We start from the raw sequence: 13,058 nt of genomic DNA, 5'->3' as shown, positions 1-13,058 counted from the left end.
GGCATGTGGGATCTTAGTTCCCCAACCAGGGATCAAACCCGTGCCCCCTGCAGTGGAAGCGCAGAGTCTTAACCACTGGACCTTCAGGGAAGTCCTGATATTTGTATACATTGCTGTATATCCACCTATTGAATGAACCTTCGTATTGATTCCACTATTTTGCTATTATAAACAATGTGGCAAGATGTTCTTATATATGCCTGTTTGTGCACAATTTTATAAGAAGCTCTCTAGAATATAAGGAAAAAGCTCTTCCTTAAAGTGGAATACCAAATAATAAATGTGGAAGGAATGAAGGAGAGAGAAAATACTATTTTAAAAGACACATAGGGCTTCCCTGGTGGCGCAGTGGTTGAGAGTCCGCCTGCCGATGCATGGGACGCGGGTTCGTGCCCCGGTCCGGGAAGATCCCACATGCCGCAGAGCGGCTGGGCCTGTGAGCCATGGCCGCTGAGCCTGCGCGTCCGGAGCCTGTGCTCCGCAACGGGAGAGGCCACAGCAGTGAGAGGCCCGCGCATGGCAAAAAAAAAAAAAAAAAAAAAAAAAAGACACATAATACCAATTTATTTGGGGTGAAAGTGTGAGGAGCAGGATATTTCTGTAGTTTCAAAGCATCTCCCTTTTATAGATACTTATAGGTAATAATTATCCACTTATTAATCAAAAAGAGAAAAATAGTAACTTCACAGTGGGGGAACCCTGTAAGCACTGACTACCTTAAACCAAGTGGTCAAAATTAAACGTCACAAATCATGGGACAAACTGACATCAGTGCCTCCCCATGGGATGCACTGAGAAGGATACAGCATCACTTACATAGTATTCCTGCCCAAAGTGTACAACCTGCATCTAAGCATGAAGAGACATCACGTTAACCCAGATTGAGACATTCTACAAAATAAATGGCTTGTGCTCTTAAGAAATGTCAGTATCTTGAAAAACAAAGAAAGGCTGAGGAAACTTTTCATATAATAGGAAACTACAGAGACGACATGTAAAGGTATTGTACAATCCTGGGTTGAATCCTGGACCAGGAAAAAAATGCTGTGAAAGATATTGGTACCATTGTTAGAATTTGAATAAGGTCTGTAGATACTCGTGTTGCAGTAATGTCAACTTTCCTCATTTTGATAATTGTACAGTGGTTATGGGAGTTCCCTGGTGGTCCAACAGTTAGGACTTGGTGCTTTCACTGCCATGGCCCTGGTTCAATCTCTGGTTGGGGAATCAAGATCCCGCAAGCGCCGCGGCAAGGCCAAAAAAAAAAAAAGTACTGTGGTTAAATAAGTGAAGCTCCATGTCCTAAGTAAATCTATGCTGAAATATTTGGGGGTAAGGGGCATGATGTCTGCAATTTATTCTCAGGTGGTTCAGAAAATAGTATTGTTTTATGCATACAGAGATACGACAGTAAAGCAAATGTGACAAAACGTTGGCAGTTCGTGGATCTGGGTAAAGTGAACCATCACTGCAGTTTTTCTGTATATTTGCAATTATTAAACGCAGATCTTCCTGCGGTGTACCTAGAAGTAGAGTTGCTGGGTCTTGGGCTGTGAATATCTTTAAGTTTACTAGACAGTGCCAAATTGTTTTCTAGTGTGGTTGTGCTAATTACATTCCATTGTCCCAGGTCTTTACCAACACTTGATATTATTCAATTAAAAATTTCTATCGGTCTTCATGGGTATGAAATAGTATCTCATTGTGGTTTTTGCATTTCTCTGATTATAGGGAAGCTGAACATCGTTTTAAATGTTTATTTAAAAGTAAGTCAGTCATTAAGGCTTACTCTTTTTATGAATTCCTTGCCATATACTTAAGCATTTTTTAACTGAGTTCTTTGACTTTTTCTTATTAATTTTTTGTATGTTAATATATTCTGGAAATGAATCCTTTGTCAGTTACCCACATTGCAGTTACCCACATACTTTTCAAAAGAGGCTTAAGGAAAATATAAAATTGAGTTATATTTTATTTGAGTTACGCAGAATAAAGTAGGTCAGAGGGCAGAGAAAACATTGCACATCAAATGTGTAGTGGCTAAGGGGTTGGCTTCTGTTTACAGATCTCTTCTCTCCTGGCTCAGTTAAATAATATGAGGCAACTTGAACTTGTATTTTTATCTCTGGTCCTTCTGAAAAAGGTTATTTTTTTAGAAGGGCAGTCTCCTGTCTCCAGTATATTTCATTCAGTGATTTCCCAAGTAACTGTTAATCTCTTCCCTTCTAGACTTAATAAAAAAAAGTCTATACATTGCTAAATAATGAAACTCTTGCACTGCTAAATATTGGCCAGTGCTCGGATTGAGTAACCTGCTCTCAGTGGTACTGCAGTACCTACAGAGCAAGAGGGTAATTCAGTAGCAAAACTATTTGGTTCATTTTCTAATACTGATTAAACCCTTTGCAGAGATGAGGAGAGATTAAACCACTTGGAGTACGCTACTGAAAAAGATAATCTAATGATCATTCAAGAACTTACTTTAGTGCTGTCATTCTTAAGGTGGTTAGGTATTAGCTTTGCATGTGGGCAAAACCAAACAAAACCCACCAAAAAACTCAAAAGTAAAATCAGAAAACTTTAGCCTTTATAAGGACTTTCCCAGCCCCCTGCCCCCCATTTTATAAAGGAGGACACCAAGTGAGGTGACTTATTGGTTACCCCTGGTCATAGAGCAAGCTGGTGGTTGTCCTAACAGAACTTGACTTTGGATTCCAGATCCTCTTCACTTTCTACTCCAGTGCATTATGCTGCCATTCCTTCAAAAAATGGGTATATTACAGCTCCTCCTACAGATGCACATCCAAGTTCTCCAGAGGGTAGATAACATAGCTGTCTCCACTTTCCTCATTGATTTCCTAGTAAACTGAAAAATGAGAAAATCAAAGGTTATCTTCTTTCAGGGAACTTAACGTCTTAAGTCTTGACTTTTCTAATTAATGTAAGAAGTAAATTCATTTGTGATATGCCCCATAGGGACAAATGGATAGCCATGTCACTGTGTATATAGCTACTTTTTATTTTGAAGATCTTCTCATCTATTATTTTTATTCAGTGGGTAGAACTGGGTGGCAGTAGTCATTATTCAATCTACTAAACTTATGCTACTTTAAAAAATCTTTGAATTATTTTCTTTATGGAAAATACAATAACAGTATAAAGAGGAAAACCTAGTCCTATTGCCTAGAGATAACCACTTAATGTTTCCTTCTGGACATTTTTACTATATATATATTTCATAGAGTTAAGAGCAAACCATAGTTTTAGATCCTGACTTTTTTCACTTAACATTATAGTTTTTATTAATGGATATACTATATCTCATTGTCTGGGCCTATTTTTTAAAATTAATTAATTAACTTTTGGCTGCATTGGGTCTTCGTTGCTGCGAGCGGGATTTCTCTAGTTGCAGCGAGCAAGGGCTTCTCATTGCGTTGGTTCCTCTTGTTGTGGAGCACGGGCTCTAGGCATGCGGGCTTCAGTAGCTGTGGCTCACGGGCTCTAGAGCACAGGCTCAGTAGTTTTGGTGCTTGGGCTTAGTTCTCCACGACATGGGGGATCTTCCCGGACCAGGGCTCGAACCCATGTTCCCTGCATTGGCAGGCGGATTCTTAACCACTGTGCCACCAGGGAAGTCCCTGTCTGGATCTATTATAATGAAAACGCTACAGTGAACACTCTTGCCTGCGTTTCTGATTATTTTCTTATGACAGGTTCCTAGAATTGGAATTATTGACTCATCAGCAAAACTATTTTTAGTTTCTTCATGCCAAACAGATTTTGACAAAATTGCTCCCAGTTCCACACTCGTACAAATTGAGTATGAGAGTACCTGTGTCATTTCTGTCTTTGAACTTTATCATTAAAGAAACATGTTGCTGATTTGATCATGCAAATAGGCCACTCTTTGTCTGATTCATGTTTCTTTGATTACTAGTAAAAAGGCTTTGAAATATTTATTAACTATTTATCTTTTTTCTATGAATTCAGTTCATGAACTTTGCTTACGTTTTTGCAGGAGCCTATGTTTTTCTTATTAAATAATTTTTACATATTAAAAACATCAAACTTTTGCTATTTGTGGTAATACCTTCTGCCATTTTGCTTGCTTTATGGCTTTATAGTTTTTATCTGGGAAAAACATAAATTTTGTTTCTACACAGTCTAGATTTATACTTGGGGAGAGTTTGTTTCTGTGAGTTCTTTTGCTAATGATTCGTAGGGAGAAGATGCAAGCAAAAGGGTTACTGAGGACCAAATTCCTCTGTAATGAATTGAAATCATTGGGTAGAAGCCATTTCATGCAGACTCAGGGATTTTTACCTCTTTTCCCACCTCAGTTGCTTGTCTTTTATTTCTGAAATCTGCTTCATGTTACCCATTAGATTTATTTGTCTTCTGCACAGTTAAAGTAACCTCTTTGATCAGTTGTTCTTCTGTCCTATGGCATTTTCTCATGTCCTGATGCTTTCTTTTAAGGTATTATCCAAAGAGATGAGTCACCCATGGAAAAAGGGCTGTCTGGTCTGCGAGGAAGGGACTTTGAGCTGTCTGACGTGTTTTATTTCTCCAAGAAGGGATTGGAAGCCATTGTGGAAGACGAAGTGACCCAGAGGTTCTCCTCAGAGGAGCTAGTGTCATGGAATCTCCTCACAAGGACAAATGTAAATTTCCAGTACATCAGTCCGAAGCTCACCATGGTGTGGGTGCTGGGCGTCATAGTGCGCTACTGTGTCCTACTACCTCTGAGGTACGTCTCCTGCCCAGTAACTTGATGGTACAATTGGTTCAGCTTTCTTTTTAAATCATGTATGTAATGGCCACATGAGAGTCTTAATGATACTAACCCACCCCTTCCCATTTAGAAAACACCACTAGACGTGACCTCCACAAAAACATATTTATTCTCTCACATTTTTCCCAAATGGAAGTGTGTATTCAGAATCTAGTATATATTAACTGCATCCATGTTGCTCTTTCAGTCATGGAAAATTTGAGGATGGATAGAAAAAGGAAGTTAGAAAAAAGAAGAGAGAGTATTTACAGTTTCACATTCACCAGAGTGTCATCCAAACTGTGACTGCCTCTCTTGGCTGGTCTGTAGCCATTCATAGCTGCACAGGAGAAAAAAAATTCCTCAGAGTGGTTACCACACAGGAGAGGGATATTTGGAAAGGTGAATTTGTTCCACCTAGTTCAATTTTGATCACTCACTTTTCTTATTAAAAGTTCACCAGTTGGGCCCCGTTTTGGTTCTGAGTTTGCGTACTCCCTCATGAGGAAGTAGCCTCAAAGCCCAGTTTACTGGAGCCACAGTGTGGATTGTGAGTTAAAGAGGTGACACTGGGCAGTGGGATGAAGTGGTTATGGTCTGTTTAGCGTGGTGATGGCAGGTAGTAGCACGGGTGCCAGGCATGATATTGCTGTTGATTGTCTTGCTTCATTTCCCTGGACATGGCCTTGGTGTGCTCTCAATACAGCTTTCCAGGCAGTTGCTTCCAGCCGACTAAAATTGGCACATCAGTTGAAACCTCTTTACCATCCCTAGGGTGGCCTATCCTTGCCTCATTCCGATTTATTATGCGGGAAGAGATTGCTTAAGTGTAGGCAAAGGCACATTTCTAAGAAGCTCTTTCTCTTTTCTCGTGCTCATGTTGCCACTGTGTACATGTTGGGGTATGTCTTTGGAGAATCATTTCAGCTGTGATAACAAAGTGAAATTAGGACACACTTGCTTGACCATTAAGCCAGTGTTCCCAAAGTGGGGTTCATGCACTCTGGGGATGCACAAGATTATCCATTGTTGTGTTTGGGAAATGTTTCAGCTTTTATTTATTAGAAGTTTCTAGTCTATTTATAATTAGTGCTTCCATTGATTTTATTTTTATTCTTATAAAGAAATGAAATTTCAGTAAAGTTGAATATATAGATGAGCTCTTACATCTTCACTTGGTCCATGGGTCAGGCACCGTATCCAAGGCAACCTGAAGAAAGAGTGAGGATTTTACAGCCCACAGTACTTGAGATGCCCTCATATGTTGGTTAGCTTTCACTTGCTGGGGGTACCCACCAAATAGTGATATGATTCTATTATCTAGTTTAAATTAATGCTCATGAAATAGATATGTGACATAAAAGATTCTTGCAAAGAAACCACAGATTTAGGATAATCCAGTAATATAAGCAGCCAAGAACAAGAAGAAAATGCCAGAATTGAGGCTCCTACTCTTAGTACATACTCTTCATGGGAAAGAATTGCTTTGTAAATGCTTTTTAAAAGAAGCAGTTGCTACAAAGTGAGCATTTAAAAAACAGATTGTGCTAAAATTGTGTTGATGGTTGAATAACTCTGTGAATGTGGCAAAAACTATTGAACTGCCACTTTAAGTGGTGAATTGTATGACATGTGAATTGTATCTCAGTAAAGCTCTTAAGCAACACAGATTGTGGCAGAAAACTTGTGTCATCTGTGAGAACTCTCATGTTGGCTCACTGAGACTGGAAAACAGAATTTTCTGTTAATTTAGCAAATAAAAATGTTCAATAGTTTTGAACCCAGTTGTTAAACATGTTAAAATATATAACCTCTTCTGATTTAATGTGTAGGAACAAGTGATTCTCATTAGGACAAGATGGCACAACATTATTTTAAAACTTTTGTGTAATCGATGGATGAGATTAAGCAGTCATTTAGTTATTGCATTAGTGACTGACATGAAAATATGGCATCCAAAGAAAAACTGAATCAGACCTTCAAATCGCTGTGTCAAAAGGTGTTAAACCAAGACTTTAACAAGGTTTAACAACTTAACAAGGCCTTTATAAGGAAGCCCCATTTATTTTGAAAGGTATAAAATCTCAGCTTTTTCTTTTTGAGTAATTCTGTTTACATTTCTAAGAATGACTCTTTCCTTTTGGAAGTAAAAGCACTTTTCAAAAATGAGAAAGTGTCTGTGGAAATGAGAGATATTGTCTGTCACCTTGTTTACTAACTTCTGAGCTATCTAGAACCACACAAAGGAACCACACTTAGATTTGCATGGAAGGATTCCTACATGGTGATATAACTTGGGGCTCTTATTATGAAAGAGCCTTTAAGTAAAACTTTCTCGTCATTTGCTATAAATTTCTTTGAGAAAAATTTGAGTTGTGTCCTTTTCCCCCCATCATTAAAAAGCGTAGAAAAACAAGTTATTTTCAGACCTTTGCAAGGTATTTTCCTTTTACAACCTCACCGTGCCACACCAAAGTATCTCAAACAAAGTAAGTTAACTACTTTCAACCTGAAATGACTCCTTTATATAGCATAAAACTCTTTTATTATATAAGAAGTTAAGGGCTTCCCTGGTGGCGCAGTGGTTGAGAGTCCGCCTGCCGATGCAGGGGACACTGGTTCGTGCCCCGGTCTGGGAAGATCCCACATGCCGCGGAGCGGTTGGGCCCGTGAGCCATGGCCTCTGGGCCTGCGCGTCTGGAGCCTGTGCTCCGCAGCGGGAGAGGCCACAACAGTGAGATGCCTGCATACCGCATTAAAAAAAAAAAAAAAAAGTTAATATGTGTATATTTAAAAAAATTTTTAAAAATACTTCAGAAAAGCAGAAGGGCAAGACTTTTATTCTCTTCACTAGCCCACTTAACCCTTTGATGATTGCATAGATTGAACGTGGCAGTTTTGTGAACAAATCTCCAGGCCTGCTATATGCATCTATAAGACTGGTTATGTGCTTGGTGTTATTTTGAAAATGGTATCATACTCTACACATTATTTTGAAGTTTGCTCTTTTTTTTTCTCAAAATGTACAAAGAACCATTCTTCCATGTCAGAATCTATAGATTTGCCCGATTCTTTGAATGGCTGCATCATATTGCATAGCGTAGATGCTCCTCAAGTTATTTACAGTTTAATTTTTTATGAACTTTATATTCCTTCCCTTTTCCCCCTACTGTTCAACTAGGTTTTGCATTACTGTTTCTTTTCCTTTTCAGGGTTACCTTGGCTTTCATTGGGATCAGTTTTTTGGTTATAGGAACTACCCTGGTTGGACAGCTGCCAGAAAGCAGGTGAACTCTTTCCTTCCTCCCAGCCATTAATAGGATTGTCCGTTTTCTTAGCTGTGTCCACAAAGAGAATATTTGTGTGATTCCTATGTACTGCGTCAAATTTATGGCCTCAGCACGCGTATTAAAACGCCACTCACTTCATCTTCATAGTACTTATTTGATTTCCCATGATGCTTACATTTAAATTGACAGAAGTTGCTTTTCAAAAGGGGAAATGAAGAGAAGGAAGCAAATGGACTGAGGGACTCAAGGAAAGCAAGAGAGTCTTGTAGTATTGTCAAGCTAATGAGGCTGAGACCAAAGAAGCTTCAGCTTTCTTGGGCAGGAATTTTATCATGCTAGTCCTTGGTCAGGATTTATCGTTGGTCAGGGTGGAAGCTATTTTCCATTAGAGTTTTGTCCTAAATACCTCAGCGAGACAGTGAGAATTGAACTGTATGCTGCTGTCAAGGAGCACATTGAAGCTTTTATTGTATTGTTTCTTAGGAGTGCCCAGAGCTGCACAATAAAATGTTTTCTCTTTCCTTCAGTCTCAGAAACCGGCTGAGTGAACTGGTCCACCTGACTTGCTGCAGGATCTGTGTTCGTGCGCTCTCTGGTACCATTCATTATCATAACAAGTGAGTATTTGCTGGCTTCCTGCCAGCCTTTCTCTAGGTAAATCAGCATGTGATTGACAGTAGTGGGTGGGAGGAAGCAGGTGAAATAAGAGTATTTTCAGTGTGTTCATCCCTACAGCTTAGAGCGTCACAGACATAACAGTGCACAAAAACACTTTTCAACGTTGTGAAGAACCTAGGGCCAGGACAGGAATAAAGACGCAGACGTAGAGAATGGACTTGAGGACATTCTGGGACGAAGTGAGAGAGTGGCATGGACATATATACACTACCAAATGTAAAATAGATAGCTAGTGGGAAGCAGTTGCATCGCACAGGGAGATCAGCTCGGTGCTTTGTGACCACCTAGAGGGGTGGGATAGGGAGTGTGGGAGGGAGACGCAAGAGGGAGGGGATATGGGGATATATGTATACGTATAGCTGATTCGCTTTGTTTTACAGCAGAAACTAACACACCATTGTAAAGCAATTATACTCCAATAAAGATGTTTAAAAAACAAACAAAAAAACCCCCTACTTTTCAAAAGCAATCCATTTGCAGAGGGAATATAGTAATAAATATGTAATGACCTTAATAAATTGGCATTTATGGTGTGCAGGCCAGGCCCATACTTCTCATAGGTCATCCCTTTGAGAAGGCGCTGTGTTATCCTGTTTTACGGGGTGAAGAAATGGAAGCTCTGGGTTTGCTTGTCTAGGTTCACGTGGGAGAGTCAGGTTTTAAACTGGATCCATGTAAAAATTTTTAAATGGTGAAGGTGACAGGCCTGCAGAATGGTGGAAAGAGGACTAGACTTGGGAATCCTGAGTCTGGTTTCTAGTCTCAGCTCTGCCACTTCTAAAATCCCACAACTGAGCCTTAAAACAGAACCCAGCATTCTGCTTACCTCACCCCTCATCAGAGAGGAGAAAGGTAGTAAGTGAAGTTATTAGCTACATGGAGGTCATTTTGATTGTTTTTGAATTACATTTCTGGAAACTAAATTTTATTTTTTTATATTTCATATCATTATTTAAAAAGTTCTAGGACAAGCGTCTCTTTTTTTACTGACTGGATCTTTTAAAAAAAATTTAAAAATTTTTATACAACTTTTAAAGGTAACTTGCCACTTACAGTCATTATAAAATATGGGCCATATTCCCCGTGTTGTACAGCACATCCTTGAGCCTGTCTTTTGCCCAGTAGTTTGCACCTCCCACTCTCCACCCCTGTGATGCCCCTGCCACACACACTTTTTTTTTTTTTTTTTTTTTGCGGTACGCGGACCTCTCACTGTTGTGGCCTCTCCCGTTGCGGAGCACAGGCTCCGGACGCGCAGGCTCAGCGGCCATGACTCATGGGCCCAGCCGCTCTGCGGCATGTGGGATCTTCCCAGACCGGGGCACGAACCCACGTCCCCTGCATCGGCAGGCGGACTCTCAACCACTGTGCCACCAGGGAAGCCCAACACACACTTTTAACCACTCGTTTGCTCTCTATATCTGTGTGACTGGATGTTTGTGTCTTTTTTCTAGAAGGGAAACATTTCATCATTTGGCTTTACCATGTGTTACCAACATAAGAGGCCCCTTAAATTTCTAAAATTACAGGATTTGTGATTGGGCTGTGAGTTTTGGGGTGAGGATTAGAAGAAAATGTTTTGTTAAAAGTATGATTAGAGGAAACATCTTCTACAGAAAAGGAGCTTTAATTACACGGAGAGGAGTTCACAACCTATTGTAGAATTGCTTCTAATTTTAAGGAAAACATACTAACGTTGTTATGCATTTGGTTCCCTTTCTTCTCTGTATGGGTCCAGAGAAAACCACTTTGCTTCATTAGTGTGAAATACCATTTGAACTTTAGGACAGAGGTTGGCACACTAAACTATGGGCTTGTAGGCGAAATGTGGCCTGCCATCTGATTTTTGTAAATAAAGTTTTATTGGAACACAGCCATGCTCATTCATTTATGTATTATCTGTTACTGCCTTTGTGCCAAAACCGCAGAGTCCAGGAGTTTTGACAGGGATTGGCTGGCTTGCAAAGCCTAAAGTATTTACTCTCTGGCCTGTGATAAGAAGAGTTTGCCAACCTCTGTTTTAGGGGGATAGGAAGGAGGAAACTACAGTGAATTTACTCTGGATCATCCTGAAGCCACTGAAAGTGATACTTATGAAGATTGAAATAATGTGAAAATACTTATGGTAAAATAAGTAAAACTTACATATCACAAAGTTTATTAAAGTTATGGAATCTTTGTAATTCACTCTAATGTTTTAAAATTATTTTTTCATCATAAAAGGACAATATGATCATTACAGAAAAGTGATATAAATGTATGTAAAGGGAAAATCATGGGCCCCTCCTCCTATACTCTTAGCCCCCTCCCATCATACTGCCTGGAGACAACCTTTTTAAGATGAACCCGTATACTTTGAAACTTTATTTTTTTAGTGTACTTTTAAAAACAAAATAGTGTGAATTTCTACATGCTGTTCTGCAAAATAGTGCCCATTTTTCAAGATTTAGTATTAACCGTTGTTTGTAATTGCAGGCAGTACAGACCCCAGAAAGGAGGCATTTGTGTTGCCAACCATACTTCACCGATAGATGTTTTGATCTTGACAACGGATGGGTGCTATGCTATGGTAAGAACAACGCGTTGATATTTCAAGTAATTGCATGTGTTGTGGATTGTTCAAACTTTTGTTTTATTTTGGCACAAATTAGAAAGTTAGTTTTATATTAGAAAGTGACGGTGTTATACTATGTAAGTATATAAGTTATCAATATTAATATATTTACATGAGGAATATATAGTGCAAGAAAAAGAAGGAAAACAGCCATTATATTTAAGGTAGTAAGAAATTAACTTAATGAAATGTAGACATACTTGAGCATGATTGGACTTTATAAAGTTGATACCATCTTGCTTGTAAAATCCCTGCAATGTTTAACAAGCAATAAAAAAAGTTTAAAAAAAAATCCCTGCAATGTTTAATGACACTTTGAGATGTTAAAGTCTTCCTCCTTAGAGCTGTACAAATCCCTCACCAGCCAATTAGTTCTGTCTCCCTTCAGGGAGTCATATGCAATTAAAGAAAAAAACCCTGTCCCTTTAATGAAGGTCAAGCAAGGAAGGCAGATATATATACCACATTGCCTTTCTCAGTTCTTGCCTACAGCCGCAAAAGAAAAGAAAAGGAAAAAAACCCATCAACAAACCACAAAGTCCACAGTAAAAATCAGACACCTCAAAAGACCTTTTTGTGGCATTTCTGGCATGTTTTCAATTCAAAGGGTGTTTTCTGTCACCCTGAAGAACTTGTCAAGATTTTCTTCCTCTCTTTTATGTATATGTCAAGTAAAATTTGGAGGATCACTAAAGATGTTCTTTCCTGCTGGTGGTAAATATGCCCTAAGCTGGTGTGTGAATAGAATAATGAGAGAGGAATCCTGGGGAATCTTCTTTTCATATCTCATGGTGGTGGCTTGGGCTTCAGAGAGAACAGATGGATTTTATTTCACGTGTCAGCTCTAGTGACTGTTAGTCATGGTCTGGTATGCTTTCCTGGGAAGGCATTTGAAGGGAGCCATTATTTTATTTATTTATTTATTTATTTTGAGGTATAGTTGATGTACAGTATTATATAAGTTTCGGGTGTACAGCATAGTGATTCACAATTTTTAAACGTTATACTCCATTTATAGTTATTATAAAATATTGGCTATATTCCCTGTGCTGTACAACGTATCTCTGTAGCTTATTTATTTTCTACATAGTAGTTTGTACCTCTGAGTCCCCTCCTCCTATGACTGATACTCGTGGTCTGGTGTGCATTCCTGGAAAGGAAGGCATATGAAGGGAGCCACTGTTGATTTAAGTGTCTGCTGCAGATAGGCAAGTAGGGAGTGCTGGCATGTGTGTTGGTAGCTGACAATCTGTGGCTTATACAGTCATTGAGGGGGGTTTGAAGACCTTTGTAAAAGCTCCTAGCTCACTGCCAGATATTTAATCTAAGACACAAGTTCAGATATATAACTCTTGGGCAAACACATTTTAACACGTTATTAAATTTCTCTAAGTTGTGGAGCTCTTTCTGAATTTAAGGAAGCTTTAACCACCACTCTGAAAAGACTTAATGGGAATTGGTAGTTCTTAACCTTTTTTAGGTTAGCAATCAGTTAATATTTATGTATCCTTTTTTTAGAAAAACAACAACATACATTTGCATCATACAAACAAAATTTTGTGTATAATTTCAAGATGTTTATGGATCCCAGAAAGCCCATCCAGAGACGCCAGAAAGCCCGTCCAGAAACCCTCATGTTAACAATCCTGGATAGACCCCACCCATTTCTGGGTGTATATAATAATTCCTTGCATTTATGTGG

At 39.0% G+C, this 13,058-nt stretch overlaps 1 protein-coding gene across 1 annotated transcript in view; it reads left to right on the top strand.

Annotated features, from left to right (window-relative positions):
* The window catches only part of GPAT3 (glycerol-3-phosphate acyltransferase 3), a 57,767-nt gene that overhangs the window by 33,612 nt on the left and 11,097 nt on the right, over positions 1 to 13,058 (top strand). Inside the window, exons 4-7 of the mRNA XM_029236075.1 lie at positions 4,480 to 4,750; positions 7,987 to 8,061; positions 8,592 to 8,681; positions 11,218 to 11,311. Coding sequence (XP_029091908.1) covers positions 4,480 to 4,750; positions 7,987 to 8,061; positions 8,592 to 8,681; positions 11,218 to 11,311 — 530 coding nt within the window. The remainder of the gene's footprint in view (positions 1 to 4,479; positions 4,751 to 7,986; positions 8,062 to 8,591; positions 8,682 to 11,217; positions 11,312 to 13,058) is intronic.

This window comes from Monodon monoceros, unplaced genomic scaffold (assembly GCF_005190385.1).
Source record: "Monodon monoceros isolate NGI ecotype Baffin Bay Population unplaced genomic scaffold, NGI_Narwhal_1 Super_Scaffold_20, whole genome shotgun sequence".
NCBI classification, from domain to species: domain Eukaryota; kingdom Metazoa; phylum Chordata; class Mammalia; order Artiodactyla; family Monodontidae; genus Monodon; species Monodon monoceros.
This window is presented reverse-complemented; position numbering and strand designations above follow the sequence as displayed.